The following is a 15,867-nucleotide window of genomic DNA, read 5'->3' on the forward strand; positions in this document are numbered from 1 at the left end:
GATGCACACCCACCTCCCCCCAAAATACTCACACAGGAAGTCTTACACATGTGCACATTTCTGCAACCACCAACTTGGGCTTATTGATAATCAGACTCAGAGGCAAGGACCACTGCTCACCCACTTCTAGGAACAGGCTCATGTCCCCAAAGCTGAATGTTTCAGGGTCTGTCCTCTGCCTTGCCCGGGGCTTTAGGGAAGCAGGTCACAGGTGGAAGAGACACGAGGTAGAAGGTTCAAGCAAGAGACTGAGAGAACAGGGAGAAGGAGGGAGGAAGGAGGAGGAGAGGGCGAGGGGGCCTCAGACAAGATTGATGGCCTCGTTGCCATTAAGAAAAAAATTAGCCGGTGGCGGCTATCATATTAAAGGGTGAAGAAGCCGTGAATTATTTTCTTAAAGATCTTATCGCTTACAATGATAATTTTACCTTCCAAAAGGCCACTTTTAATGAGGCGAAGAGCCAGGCAAAAAGTCATGATTTAATGCTGGATTTTTTTTTTCAAAACACATTTTACTGCTTTTTGGTCCATGTTTAAAAAGCGCCAGTGACCTTTTTTTATTCCGCGTGCCCCAGGTGTAATGCTGAGGCCTCTCAGGGCTTCTAACCTAGAGAATGAGAGAGAGAGAGAGCACACAAGTGTGAGCTTTCTCATGATGAGGGGGTGGGGGCCCCACGATGTTTCCTCTCCTCAGCATCCGCCTTGGGACCAGAAAAGGAAAAGGACATTGCCTGAAAACCCACCTCTTTTCTGAGCTGGGGGCCAAGGCACCCACTAGGCCTCCCACTGGGCCTGGGTGGGTGAGGAAGGGGCTCCACGTTGCAGGGAATCCCACCTGAGACCCTGCCTGGCCTCTTCCCTCCTCCAGCTCTTGGGCTGAGGCCGAGTCAGGGAGCCCTGCCAGGCCAGCAGCTGTCCCCTTCCTTCCCAGGGCCCTTGCCTGAGGATGTGCAGCGTGGCCACCGCATGCGGGTCACATCCTAAGGCTCAGTCAGAGATGAAGGATAAATGGCTGCTCCATCTTTCCCAAATTGCTTTCTTTGGGCTGTCACTGGCGATTTGGCATGGTTTTCTAGGCTGGGGAGGCCTCCTAGGGAATTGTATGCTTCCGGCTCAGAGCTACGCAGGCTAGAGAAGGTGGGGGGAGGAAGTATGGATTGCTTTCAGGCCTCCAGGCCCCCAGTTTGCAGTTGAACAGGCCTTGGCAAGAGCCAGCAAGAGCAGGCTAAATGTGCCATGTGGTATTTAGAATTGTGGTGCTCGCACACAATTTAAAGCAGACAGTTTATTAATCTAAACAGCGGGCGTATGTAGAAGAGGCTGTGCAGGATTGACATGGGGGGATTAGTTTTGCTGGGGTCATCACCACAGCGTGGGGATAAATGGAGCCAGCATACATCCCTAGCTGCACGAAGGAAACTCATACATACTATTTAATTTACTGTCTCCATAGCAGGGCCACCACCAGCCTGCACTGGGGGCAGGCAGGGCAGCAGGGATGTGGCTTTGCCCCCAACCCTTCAGAGGGGTCCCAGAGTCTCCGCTCACTACAGGAGAACAAAGCCTATATAGTTTCAGCCCACTGGGAGGCCTGTCCCACTGGGACAGAGATTAGCTGGGGTGGAGGAGGTTGGACCTCTCCAGGGGTCTCCACCCATCCCTAGGATCAAACCATCCTCTCCCACAACCAGACTCCAGGGGCCTGACCACATGCCTTCAGAATCTCAAGCGTGGTCTCTACCCCTCTGCCCTCCTTCTCTCTGCCTCTATCTCCAAAGCTCCATAGGAGCGGACACTCTGGGGAACTGACTGTAGGTCTCATTCAGCCTGAGGCCACATGTCCTTTTTCTTCTTCTAGTCCCTCTTGTTGTCTGCTTCCATCAAGAGGGAAGGAGAGTCTCCGACAGCATCACCACATTCGTCTGCCACCGATGACCTGCACCACTCAGACAGATACCAGGTGAGGAGAGGTGGGCTGGGCACCTGGGTGAGAGCTTAGAGGGCAGGCCTGGGCTAACTCCTCCCCTCCTCAGAAGACAAGGCGGAAGGCCTGAACTGTGTTTGGTTCCCTCTGTGTCTAGTGACCCTAACTAAACCAGAAGGCACAGGCGTCAGGGAATGTGCCTTAAACAGATGGATTTTAGGGAGGGATGCCAAGGTCACCTCGGCTCAGGTGGGCTCTTCTGAAGCATCCCAGCCATCTGGAGGGCAAGTCTAGGGTTCAATTTCATCAGGGACCCAGGCACATAGCCCAGAATCACCTGAAGACTTCACACTTCAAAACCAGGATCCCCCAAATAACCATCAATCCTGCCATACCTTGGTGTCAGGCCCAGAGAGTGAGTGCCTTGGGCAAACAGGAAAGGAATGACCACACAATCCTAAAACAGCAGAGCAGGAGGGGGACCTAAGGGTAACATCCCAGCTTATACAGAACTCCTTTGTGACAGGAAGGAGAAAGGGCTTCCCTAGAAGCTTCTGTCTGAAGAGAGACAGAGCCCTGCCTTCAGGAGACTCAGTCATAAGGCAAGAAACAGGGCCTGCTCCAAGAACATTTGTTTAAATGGCAGCGGGCCTTCTCAGGGAGCCCTGATGTGAAAAGGGAAACACAGCCCTGATGAATGCAAAGAGACAAGGCAACAAGGACCTGTCATCTGGGGTAGAGAACCAGGGTCACTATTGGTACACAGGAAGCCTTTCTTAGAATTCAAGGTCTTCTCTCTGGGCACCTTTTCCTCCCAGCTGATACAGCCTGGCGTCAGGGTGCAGAGCTTAGTGAGTGGAATACCAAGTGTGGGCTGTACACCAGCTTCGACTGGCACCTATTCTGCTAGAGGCCTCTATATGGGACTCAAACTGCAGAGCCCAAAGTGCCAGCCCTGGGGAGGGATCCCTACTCTTGTGAGCCCTGGTTTGAGAGAGGCAGTCAGTCCTCTCCCAGACAATGCTGATTAGAGACAGAGAAATGACCCAACTCTAGGGAATTCTGGGACAAGGAGACAAAGCTCCATCCCAGGGAATTCTACTCCAAAGGGAGACAGAGCCCTGCCTTCAGAGGCCAAGCCTCTCTACTTTAGCCACAGCATTCAGCTACTATTTGTTGAACTAGGGAAAGAGTAACCATCAGACATAAGCATGGCATGCCAGGCTCAGGCTAGGTGTGCTAAGGCATGGCACCAAGGCCTCTGTGATTTAGATTCAACCTGTATTTCCAGCTTCCATTCTTAATACTGCCTTCCATGAATCCTGTGGGCTATGCTCGCCAGATTAATCCTAACCACTCCTTGGCTGTGCCATTCCTTTCTTGCCTCTGTGTTTTTACACATGCTGTTTTTACCGGGATTATTTTACCCCACCCCATCAAATTTCTATTTATCCTTCAACAACCTGCCCAAATCCCCTCTGCTCCAGGAAGCCTTTCTGGATTAGCTTTCTCTTCTCATGACCCCTGCATGTCCCTGTTATTGCCCTGATCATCTTACACTGTGATCACCCATTTAAGTATGTCTCCATTATATTCTAGTATTCTAGTACCATCCCAAAACGTAGTGGCTTAACGCAACTTATTATTTCTCATGATTTCTCATGATTCTGTCAGTTGACTAGGCCTTTCCTCATTCATGAAGCTCATTCAGCTGGAGGACTAGCTGGGCTGGAAAGTCCAGTCACCACATGTCTGGAAGATTAGGGGCCTTGGTTTTCTTCCATACAGCCTAAATCCTCCAGTAGGTTAGATCGGCTTCCTCATTTGGCAGTCTCAGGGCAGTGTCATGCCAAGAGGGCGAAGGCCAAAGCTGCAAGGCCTCTTGAGGCCTAGACTCTGGAACTCACATTACTTGGCAAAGAAAGTCAGAAAGCTAACACATAATCAAGGGGCGGGGGAATGCAGCTCTTGACAGGAGGAGCTGCACAGAATTGTGAACATACTTAATCTATCACGATGAGCCTGACTCTTGCACTAGACTAGGGGGCTCTCCAAGGCAAAAACATTGTCTTCTCTTTTTTTACTTCCTTCCTTTACTTGAATATTTATCTAGTACTCTCTCATGATCAGACCAGTGAATTGCCTTCAAGGGGTTAGATTTGCAAATAGATAATTATAGCCCAGTGTTTTAAGTGCTATGACAGGGGTGTAAATAAGTTACTAGGACAGCACAGTGGAAAGAGAAAATCAGAGTAAGATTCACAGAGGAGGTAATGGGTGGGAGTTCACTTTGGTGCACAAAGAAGAAAAGATATTCCAAATCAAGGCAACACTATGTGCAAAGGGCATTGAGGTGTAAACACAGAATGATGTATTCAGGGACCCACTAGCAGTTCAGTTTTGTTAGAATGTAAAACACAAGGGGAACTGGTAGAAGGTGAAGCTGGAATCCCCTGATTTTTACACGATGCCTGGCATGTAGTCGTTGCTCAGTTATGCTGGATAGTTTTAAAAATCATCAAACTTGGCCTTGAAATCATGAGGTACTGGTTTCTGGTTTAGATTCCCATTTCCTTAGCCCCTGCTGGGTTACCTAACCCTTTAACCATTGCCTCACTTTACTCTCATAGCAACTGTGCAAGTTAGGATTCATTGCCCCCAATTTATTGCTAAGGAAACAGGCCTAGAGAGAAGAAGTGACTTTTCTAAGAACACATATGAGTAACCAAGTCAGGATTTGAACTTGAGTCTGTCTGGCCTGGAATCCTAGATTGTTTCTCAGCCCTGCACTGGGCTCAGGGGCTTCCCTCATAAATATCCTCTCCTTCCCACTGATTTCTCCTGCATGCCAGACCCTGTGCTGGATGACTGGATGGAGAGGACCTCCCAAGTAGAAGGGACAGGTCTGTAAACTGTCAAAATACCCAAGTTCAAAGGGAAGCCAAGGGGCTGTGAAAACTCAGAGGAAGCAAGTAACCCAACATTGGGGGGAAAAGCGAAGTCTTCCCAGAGTCCTGTAGGATGAACAGCAGTTACCCAAGGAGGGAATATGGGGGCATGGAGAATAACCTAGCCCAAAGTCCAGAGTACAGAGCGCTCAAAGAGCTACCGGTAGTGTCAGGAGGGCAAAAGAAGACAGCAGGGATGGCAGAAGAAGAGTCCAGAGAAGTAGGCAGAGCAGAGCAGAGACGGCCTGTACGCCATGTTGCAGATCTCAGTGGAGAACCACTACAGGATTTAAAGGGGAGGAGGACAGAGGGTCAATTTTGCAGGATACAAAGATGACACTGCATGTAGTGTGGAGGACAGGTTCCAGGGAGAAAAGCTGGTGATCAGAATGCCAGATGGGAGACAGCTGCAAATGTAGAGAGCTCATAAGATTATGAACTACAGCAGTGACATTCAAGATAGGTATAGTCACTGAAGAAACACACAGGGATGTCTTGCCTATGTCAAGTGCTGTGCCGGGCTCTGGGTTCACCCATGACTCACACATGGCCCCATCCGTGGAGCGGTCAGCCCACTGATAAAAATCTGTATAAGCCATACTGAGGGTAGAGATGGAAGTATAGAGGAAACGATATTTTTCGGTTAGGCCTGGAAGGATGAGTAGGAGATACACATAAGGGGAGGTAAGATTTAAGAGACCTTTAAAGGTAGACTCTCTGAGACGAGAGGATTGTGAGGAATTGAAGGAGGGTGGGATCAAGGACGACTCACTCTCAAGTTTCTGGTGTGGGCACACCAGAGTGGATGGTGGTATCCCGTTAGGAACTGACAATCCTGGAGGAAGGCACTTGTTTGAGGGATGCTGGGTTCCACGTTGGGCGCGTGGGTGTGCGTTGCCTGTGGCAGCTCCAGGGATTGTCCAGAAGACAGCTGAAATGTTGGGAATCCTCTAACATCGGGACTGCCGAAAGACTAGGAACTGGGGGAGAGACAGTTGGGACTTGCGGTGGGACGGCCCGCGGCCATCGCGAAGTCCTACGCCACCTCCCCAGCAAAAAGGTAGCCGCGCGGGAGGCGGGAGCCAGGCGGGGCTCCCGGGCGGAAGAAGCCCCGCGTTAGGAGGGGGCGTGGAGTGGGGTGGGAGGACCTCGCAGCCGCGAAAACCCAGACGGGTTGGCTTTGCGGACGGTGGGAGGGACCCCAGGACGGCCTCAGCCTGTTGCTGCCGGAACGCGAGCAGCTGTTTCCTGGTCCCGGTCCGGCAGCCCCCACCACTTCTTGAACTTTCACCCCCGGCGCGCGACGGCGGCGGGTCACGTGATCAAGGCCAACATGGCCGCCGCCGCCGCCGGGAGCTGAGGTGCCGCCGCCGCCGGGCAGCCGGGGGGAATCCGCCCGCATCGCCGCCCTCGCCGGCCGGGCGGCCGCGGGGCCCGGAGCGCCGGAGGCCGGGGCTGGGGCGGCACCGCGCGGCGGCCACGGGGTCCCGCTAGAGCAGCCCCCGGCGGCTATGCCGAGGGCCCGGAGCGGCCGGCGGAGCAGGGGGGCCGGCGGGAGGGAGGAAGTAGGTTTGTTTACGGGCTGTTTGGGGCGGGGCAGGCCTGGACCGGGGTCCGGGGCTGGGGCGGGGGCCGGGATTCCAGGCCGCACTGACGCTGTCTTCTCTTTCTTGCATCTGCCCGGGATCTTCTCCCAGACCTTCTTGCGAGTGCGAGCCAACCGGCAGACCCGACTGAATGGTGAGTCTTGCGCGGCCCCTCCCTCCGCCCCACCCCCGGCCTCCTCCCTCCCTCACTGCCTGCAGCTCCTGGCTTGGCTGGGTCTCATCTCGACGTTAGGGCCGATTGGCTTTTTCACAGTCACAGCGCCTGAGTATGTGCTGACCAAGGCGGCTGCCCTCAGTTTCCCCATCTGTCTAATGTAGGTTATGGTTCCCAGCTCTTGCGTGAGCCTTTCTAGGCCTTGAAGAACCCTGGGGGGCAGTAAGTGCCAGAGAACGAGGAACAAGGCACACAATTCCACTCGGGAGCTCAGCTTTGAATTTGCAAACTGCTGGGACCTCACTGTACAAGCCGGCAGGGCGCTGAGAATGTTTTTCTTCCAGTTTTTAATCAGTGCCCAGTAGTGTGAATACAGCCTCTCTGCTGAGACTTGACAATGCAGTGAGATCTGGAGTTCCCACGGCAACAGGAACTAACTCATCCCAGGGCTCTTTGAGTTATCAGTCGGCCCACATTTCACAAAGGTGATCAGCGTGGGCTCGACAGCTCTTAGAGGCCTTCTCTGAAAGCACGCCGAGTATGTACTACCTGGCAGCCTCCCCCCCCCCCCCCCCCCCACTTTTGGATTCAGACCTCTGGAACATTCCTATTTGCTGAACACAATTGAATGATCTAGTTTTTTTGTGCTGGCTAGGGTGTGGTATGTCTGGGGATTGGCTGTAAGGGACTTGGGGGTCTCCAGGCTAGCTGGTAAGTGAGTGAGGCCACGCGTGTTCAAGATTCCCAGCTCTTGCCACTTGGTTAAGCCCCAGACTGGGAAAAGAACATTTATCATGGGCTGGCACTATATTAAGCATGTTTATCATAATTGAGAGGGAGTGTTAACACACATTTTGTAGATGAGGAAACTGAGGCTAGGAGAGATGAAGGTGTTTTGTTTAAAACCACACAGCTGGGATGTAAATGAGCCATGGTTTGAACTCGTTTTTTATTTCCAAAGCCTGTGCTTCTTGGACCGTGCCATGCTACCTCCTTGGCAATACATTGACTGTTCCTACTCAGTGGAAGTCTCTAGGCAGGGAGCAGACTTTTCCTGTCATGCTTTAATAAGCTTAGTTTAGGACTTAGTAGATGAATGGCAAGAAAATAACCAAACCTACCTTGATTATCTGAGAATATCCAGGTGATGCCCAGTCCATCAGGGTGCTCTCATGGAACTACAAGGAATTTTTTGGCATGGGTGGCCTGGGCAAGGAGAGCGTCCAGTATTGTACCTTCCTCGGCAATCCTATGAGATTCATTCCTTTATTTAGTGATCAGTGTCTGTCATAGTCTCTTACCAGAGAGGCACTCTCTTGGGCTTTAGGCCGGGTAGGGGAGGAACCTTTGTACTGGTGCACGGCTCCATACAGGCTTCTACAACTCTCAGGGTACCTTGCTCAATGCCTTTCTGATATCCAGCATCCCTTCTCCGTCCCAGCCCTGGCTCTAGAGTGTCAAGATGGCGCGAGCCTGAGATTCCAAGAGTTAGGGCAGTCAAGGCCAAGGAGTCTAGATCTTTGTTCACAAAAATCAAGTGGGGCACTAGAACATAGTCACATCTCCTATACTGAGAGCACTGGAAATTGAAGAGATGGGCCAGGCTGCAGACCAAAGTTTGTCAAACTCCACGCTCAGTCCTGGTGGGATGGTGTCTTTCCTCTTGATTTGGGTCTTTCTGGGGCTGCTCTGTTTTGGAGTTGGAGTAGCTTCCTGCCTCAGACCCTCAGCAGGCAGGAGGTGGATATTCTTGCTGCCTTCGCACACTTACAGGATCAGTCTTTGTTGATGCTGATCAGTTGGGGGCATTCTTGGAACAGGAGAGCCTTCTAAACTGTGGAGTCAGGCCTGATTGCCTGTCCTGCCTTTGCCACTTTTTAGCTACCTGGACATCTGAGCCTCGAGTGTCTTTCTCTGTTAAGATGGATAATGCAGCCTACTTTCCGAATATAGAATAAAATGAGCTACCTTGGCTCTGAACCTTACACACAGTTGAAGCTCTAAATTGTAACTTATCAGTTGTCACCTGCATCACCTTTCACCTGTGTCTCACTCCCTAAACTGCCTTGATGAGCTTTCCACCAGGGTCAGTATCCACGAGAAAGTTCTTTCTGGCCTTGCAGTAGGGAACCCTTCCCTCCTTGGCTGACTCCACCCCGACCCCAATCAGTCTGATCTCAGAGTGGCTAGCTCTGCTCCTACTGTTGCATCGAGGGAGGGGATGGAGGGAACAGAGTCCCTTGTTTTGACCCCTTCCTGCTTCAGTGACAGGAGGGCTGCAGAGAGGGATTAGTGAGCTAATTAGAAATGATTGCATCTCTCAGCATTAATTAGTGGTGCTGTGGGCTTGCAGTGTGCACTTTGGAATTGAGCCCCCTGCGGGACAGCATGGCAGGCAGCCCTCTGCCTCGGGGGCCTGCCAGCCCCTCTGCACTGATTCGAAATGATGAAACAGGTTTGAGTAGGCACAGTAAGGGCTACCCTCTCAAGGTATCCCGGGCTGTCTGATTCAGACCCTCTGTAACTTTATGACTGGGCCTTGGTATCCTGTTCTGTAAAATGGGAGCAGTGGACATGAGAGAAATTCTCCCTGGGGTGATTCTACACAGGACACTAAGGGCTGTGTCTCAGGGCTCTTGGCCCAGGAAAAAGGGGGTTTTAACTGATAAGTGAAAAGCAGGCCAAATCAGGCCCCTGGAGGGACCTTGGATTCTAGCCAAGAGATGTTCTCTAAAGTTGTGTTTCTTGACTCTGAAAGAGTCTATGGTCTTGTCCTTCTGGGGAGATAACATAGCAAGTGCCAAGGGAAGCGTCTTGGCTCACTGGGCTTATTGAGCACTATAGGTAGGGAGGTGTGGGTTGAGCTTGAGCCAGCTGTGGCCAAGAGCGGCCCCTTCGTTGGCCTAGCACCAGTCTCCTCCCCAGGTGCTCTTGGCAAGGCCCAGGCCCCAAAGGAGCTGAAGGTGCTGCATAATGAGGGCCAGATCAGGCACTGAACAAAAGGGCTAATGGCTGGCAGAAGGTCAGGATGTGTCAGCTCCGCTGGGACCTTGGGAGCTACAGTGACCGTCTGCCTGTTCTGTGCTTTGTTTTCGGTTTCTCCATGCAGCTCGGATTGGGAAAATGAAACGGAGGAAGCAAGATGAAGGGCAGGTATGTCCCCTGTGCAGCCGCCCCCTGGCAGGATCGGAGCAGGAGATGAGTAGGCATGTGGAGCATTGCCTTTCTAAGGTAGAGGGGCCATCACCACCTATCTCCCCTCCCCTCCCCTCCTTCCCCTGACACTAGCCGCTGGCTGCCTCCAGATCTGTGGGCTGTTGGGGTCTCCATGTGGTCTCAGCAGCTTCTTCCTCTCTGTTCTTTACCCTCTTCCTTTGCTTTCACTCCCCCACTCCTCCCCTGGGGCTCCAGTGGAAAGTTATTGGGGAAAAGCCCAGGTCTTTGACCTCTAGATTGGTTTACTTCAAAGGAGCTCTAGCGCTGGGGGCCTGTGGGGCACACTGCAGCTGGGGGCTAGGCTGTGCCTTCCTCGCAGGCCCCGGGGAGCAGGTGGGGGTGGCTGGGGCCCGCATGATCCCGCTCTGCTCTCCACAGAGGGAAGGCTCCTGCATGGCTGAGGACGATGCCGTGGACGTCGAGCATGAGAGCAGCAGCCGCTTTGAGGAGTATGAGTGGTGCGGGCAGAAGCGGATACGGGCCACCACTCTCCTGGAAGGTGGTTTCCGAGGTACAGGCAGCTGACACATAGGCAGTGGCACTCTGGTGGCCAGGCCTCTGCTGGGTATCCATCTGTTGGGATCCAAGAGGCCAGGGCTGGTGGCTGGGCATCCATTCCACCACGTGGGAACTGCTGCTGGCGGGGCTCTTTTGTGACCGTGCTGCCTGCCTGTGATGTGCATATTAAAATGGATGTATTTGGGTGGGGAGATGGAATTGTGAGGCTACAAGCTAGGAGTGACGAGGGGGGCTCTCAGCCTCGGGTGATGCATTGAAGGTGACAGCCAAGCCGCGTTAGCACCTGCATAAAATATTAAAGGGACGGTTATGCATTTATCACTCCATCCCTCTTAAGGCTGATAAATGAGAATTCAGCAACCTGCTGTACACCTCCAGCACTGGGGGCCCCCGAGGGCTTCCAGGCAAACACATTGGATTTTCCTCCTCCTCCTCCTCTTCTTCCTCCTCCTCAGCCCCATGTCAGGGAAATCAGTTACAGAGGAGAGAGTGAGTTATGGCAAAATTTGACCTCCCATGAGCTTCATTGGTGAATCTAATTTTAGCTCTGATCCCATCCCTTCTCCTTGGGAGCCCTCTGCCCGGAAGCAAGAGGGGCCTGTGCCCAGCTGCTCCCTGCTTCCCTTGGGCTCTCCCCCACTGCTGCAGGGGGCTCTGCAGGCCCCCGCCCAGCTCCTTGGAGAGATATGGCTTGGCCCAGTGGAAGTTCCCCTCCCCAACCAGGTCAACTAGCAGACTGGTAGGTGCCCAGGGTCTGTATCCTCTTGTCAGAGCCTTCTGCCTTGGGCAGGGCAAAGCAGGGGCTGTCTGCCTCCCAGCCTCCAGCTCTTCTCTCTTTCTCTGCACAAGCACAGCTGGCACTGCAGCTTGTGGTCATTAAGTGAGCCAATCTGCTTCCCATCTGCCTCCAGTTCTCTAGGAAACACCCTTGGGAGTATTACTATGTTTGGTCCCTGGGGAATCTCACAGCAGCTGGAAGAAGGACCTCTGCCTCATTGGGACCGTGTTTCTTGGGCTGGTGCTGAGGAGCAGCCCCCACAGTGCCATCCAGGGCAGACTGGCTACATGAAGGGGCCGTGAGCCCAGGTGTGGCGTTATGCCTCTGGGCTTCTCTCACATTGCCCAAGCGTCTGGAGACAAGCCAAAGCGTAAATCAGGAAGGTTAATCAGGCCAAACCGTTTCCCGAGCCTGAGCGCTGAGCTGGAGGATGTCCATTTGCCATTTCACTCTGGGCCTATCCTAGAGTTTCCGACTGTCTGAGGCCCAGGGAGGGTGAGCAGCAAAGCCCGGGGTCCCATGACTTGTGCACATGGGTGTCTGTGGGACCTCTGCAGAGGCAGTTCCAGGGGCTGCTCCAGGTTCGCTCTATTGGCAGCTGCAGATTTTCACACCTTCCATTGCCGTGGCAACTTCTTAGTCGGGTTTCTTGGCACAGAGCTGGACCTGATGGCTTCTGGGCACCAGACAGGGCTTAGGGGGAGGAAGCTGCACAGGGCCTGCGGGTACGCCAAGTATTTCCCGGGTGCTGGAACACACTCGCAGAGCGGGTATGAGGGGCTCTTCAGCCCTGGGCGGGTGTCAGTTTTCCCTGAGTGTTTACACTATGAGGTTGTTCCTTTCAAGAATTCCTGAGAGGAGTTCAAAGGGGGCTTTTCTTTGAGTGATTTGGAAAGCAAGAATGAGAGTGAGACTTAAAGAGGGAACAGGGGCCGGAGGTGCCTTTATCTGCAGAGAATTGCTCCCGCTTTCCTGATAGAAGCTGCTGCTGCCTCTTAAACAGCTTAGTGCAGTCAAAAGACAGGCAGACTTGAAAGGCTGTTTTACAGCAAGATCAGCAGGGGCCACGAGGCAGAGAGCAGGGCGCAGTGGAGCGAAGGAGGCTGAGGCTTCTCGGTGGGGGGGTGCTATCAAAGGAGGCCCTGGCTGATCCTGACCGCCTCTGCCCCCGAAACCCTGTCTGCAGAAGCTGGCCATCTGTCAGTCTACCCTCCTTGGCCAGGACCGATAGGCCTCAACTCTTGGGGGGCTGGGTGTGGCCCCGCCAGGCGGGCTGGTGTCAGTGCAGCGCATTGATCGCCCGCCGGGCGGGCTGGGCCGCAAGCCGGGCAGCGCGTGCTTAATGTGATTGAAAGGCAGTTAAAATGGCGGTGACCTTTTCAGGAGGAATTAGATTGCCTGCCAAGACCGGTTAGAGGGAGTGATAACGCCGGCTGAAGAAGCTGCCCAGCCGACTTCAGAGAGAGGGAGCAGAGGCAGGATGAGCAGGCGAGCGGTGAGGCCCATTTAAGCCGTGCTGTGCGTGCTGACAGAACAGAGATTGCTGTCCTTGTTAGATATGAAAGAATTGAAGAATTGCAGATAAGTTCCTGTATCCGATCATCCCCTATCCCTCCTCCCAGACCAGGGCTCCTTCGTCATCCTCAACAAAGCTTCCTACCAGGCCCACTGAGAGCTGGTCTGATGGAGCAGATCGGTTCTCTTGAATGTAATCTGCTGTGAAGCCAGTGAACAAGCAAGAGTTTTTGGTGGGACGCTTGGCTGAGGGGAATTGGCCTTGGAGGTAGGAACCTATGGTTACTGAGGGTGAGGCCCAGAGAGCTTGGGCCTGGGAATACTTGGAATTGGTATTTTAGGACAAAACGAAGGACCAAACAGAACAGGTAAGCACTGAGATAGGTCCAGCTGGAAGTGGATCTTTAAGAGTCTAAAGGAAGAGATAAAGGTTTCAGGAGGGTAGTTTGGAAGAAACTTTCAGTGTCTAGGAAACGCTTTGGCCTTCCCAGTTCTCAGAGGCACTCTGGACTGCATGCCTAAGCTGTTGGTTGTCCTCTCTGAACCTTAGGTTTGCCAACCCACTGGTGCTGTTTCTCCCCACCCAGAGTTAATAATTGCATAAAGGGCAGTACACAGACCCTAGTGTTTCACCAACATTCCCCTAAAAGAGCTCAGCAGTTAGTAAAAAGATGCTTTTCTGGTGCCCCATGTCAGCCCTGGGCAGAGCAAGGGATATCTAGGCTGGGCAAGAGCAGAAACCTAATTATACAGCCCTTGGGGACAAACCCACTTCTGCCCATAGTCAAAGGAGGTATGTGACGAATGAGCTCCAGCTCTCCTCATTGCCTATCTCCAGCTCCTGGGTCCCGGAGAAGAGACTTGGGGTGGGAGCTTTGGTCCCTTCCATTTTGGTTGCCAGTGAAAGTTCACCCAGCTGGATTGGGGGACCCTGGAACTCATCATATCTGAAATGGACAGGCTGGAGAGAGGACAAGGAATGGTTAGCTTCAGATAAGGTGACAGGGATGTGATGGGCATGTGAGTGGTGAGATGGATTTCCCAGGTGACGGCACAGGAAATGGAAGGTGCTGCGACTCCATCTTTGAGCCGTGGAGGGAAATGTATCCCTGGAATCCAACGCTGAGCCCCTTTGAATCAAACAGGTGGAGGGGAGGGGGACAGCAATGATACTAAAAGAACCCACTGTCCAGCGCCTCTGCCCTGCCCCAGTCCTGGCCTAGGGACTGCATCTTTCTCAAGTTCTTGCCTTAGATTTAGGCTGATTCCATGTGGCCTGGGATGAGATGCCATGGAGAAGACAGGGCAGCACAGATCTTAGTGGCTGTTGCTTGATAAAACTTTCAGTGCCAGATTATGGGTCAAAGGGTTGAGAGGCCTTGCGAGTCCAGTGGCATGGGGAGGTTGGCCTGGCCTTAGCTGCTGCCTCCTTTGGTGTGTTGGTTTTCAAAGACAGGAGCCCCAGATGCTAAAAACATCCCCCAGTGCAGCCCTGCTGCTGGGTGCAGTCAGTGACAGGTGTTGAAACAGCCAACTGCTGGAGGCAGTCTTGGAATGGAGAGCGTTAGGGCTGCCGCCTTCTACCTCCTTACCACCTTTAGTTATAACTGTTGCCTGGTTGGGAGGGGCGAGGAGAGGTGGCGAGGAGCAGGGCACCTTCTGTCCCCTGTGGCGACTGACGGGGATTTAATCGCCTTTTGGAACACAATTGTTAAGCCGGGACAGAGGGAGTACAGGCAGAAGGAGCAAGTATCAATGGTTTTAAACGGCGTCTGTCTCTCTGCGTCTCTCCTGACGTGAGGCAGTGAAACGCGTTATCGAGGAGGCCCGGAAAGTGGCTAAGTGCGTTTGACACACGCCAACTCCCTGCCTCCACACTGGATAATTGCATTGTCAACTGTTCAGCGAGGTGGCAGGTGACACTGCAGGCCGATTGATTGTCCCGCATCGCAGCTCCCCAGACTGTCAGCTCCCCAATCGATGGCGTTTACACAAGACGCCGTAACTGCATCTGTAACTAATTCCAGTGTGAAACTCCGGAAGCTGCTGTGGCGCCCCTCCCTCCCCGCCCCATTGGAGAGCACAGGCCTCCAGAGGCCCCAGGACTCCTTTCCCCCTGGGCTCTGGTTTTGTTGGGAGCAGCAGGTGAGGAAATCGATGGCTCCTTTTTTGTGGTTTCAGGTTCTAGGACGTTACTGCCCCCAGTAAGCGGGCATTTCCAGTTTCTCAATCAATCATTGATCAAGTGATCAAATTAACGCTGATTTTTTTTTCCTCTCTTTGACCCAAGAAGAAATGAGTTTATGAGGAAGGGGTCATTTTTATAAAATTTAGACTTTGCTTATCATTTATGCACTTAACCCTCTCCCTCTCTATTGCTCGTGTCCACTTGGAGGGGAGACGTTTTTTGCACTGCCCACCTTCCTAGGACCGGGCCCCCACTGCTGAGCATCACTGACTGTCAGGCTTAGCCTGCCTGTGGGCGGCAGCCCAGCCCTTTGTGCCACAATGCAGTGGGGCTGAGCCTCAGCAAGGCGGCCTCCCTGGTGACTGAAGGGTACTCTGGGTCATCTTGCAGGGCCCGGGGCAAAGTCCCTTCCCTGGATAGTAGCAGCAGGAGTGGCAGCTTGCCTGTTATCCCTGGAGCTACACAGAACAGGAGCCAGGGGCTTGGAAAGGAGTTTTCTGTGCCATCTTGCCTCTGAGTACTGGCTTGGGATATTCCAGCAGCTGAGAACATAAAATGAGTGTGGAGCCTTCTTCTCAAAGCAGGGCGGGGGGCGCAAGCTGGCGGGGGCGCTGTCTGCATAAAACAGCTTTATGGCCGTTTCTTTTTATTATGATTCTACCAGAAGTCAGCAAGTGACATTTCATTAAGAAAATAAAGTTTAATGTGCTGGGAAGGAGGTTGGAGCTGGCTAGGGCAGCACAAGAGTGAAATTGGCGGCAGCAACCTGTTCTGAACACCTGTTGGGGGTAGGGAGAGGTTCCTAACATCTGTCTCTGCTAGGGGATGGGGTCAGACCAGAGACAGGCCTTTTCCTTGGCAAACAAGATGTGTTGTGCTCTCCGTCCTGCCAGGCTGGTCAGAGGAGCAGAAGGTCACTTCCCACCTAAGAGCTGGGGTCTGAGAGGTAAGGTTGTGGCCTGAGAGGTTTCTCCAGGCCACCAGCTAATTAGGCCCTGGCCTTCCTTCTGGCACAGGG

At 53.1% G+C, this 15,867-nt stretch overlaps 1 protein-coding gene across 4 annotated transcripts in view; it reads left to right on the top strand.

Annotated features, from left to right (window-relative positions):
• The window catches only part of RNF220 (ring finger protein 220), a 231,446-nt gene that overhangs the window by 205,890 nt on the left and 9,689 nt on the right, over positions 1–15,867 (top strand). For 2 of the 4 annotated variants that reach the window (XM_057708648.1, XM_057708660.1), the window contains exons 5-8: positions 1,859–1,960; positions 6,570–6,612; positions 9,743–9,786; positions 10,228–10,360. In XM_057708648.1, the coding sequence (XP_057564631.1) occupies positions 1,859–1,960; positions 6,570–6,612; positions 9,743–9,786; positions 10,228–10,360 (322 nt within the window). Of the gene's footprint in view, positions 1–1,858; positions 1,961–6,028; positions 6,438–6,569; positions 6,613–9,742; positions 9,865–10,227; positions 10,361–15,867 lie in introns of those variants that run through there. The other 2 variants (XM_057708639.1, XM_057708671.1) reach the window with 2 other exon arrangements.

The sequence above is a fragment of the Hippopotamus amphibius genome, chromosome 1 (genome assembly GCF_030028045.1).
Source record: "Hippopotamus amphibius kiboko isolate mHipAmp2 chromosome 1, mHipAmp2.hap2, whole genome shotgun sequence".
Classification (NCBI taxonomy): Eukaryota; Metazoa; Chordata; class Mammalia; order Artiodactyla; family Hippopotamidae; genus Hippopotamus; species Hippopotamus amphibius.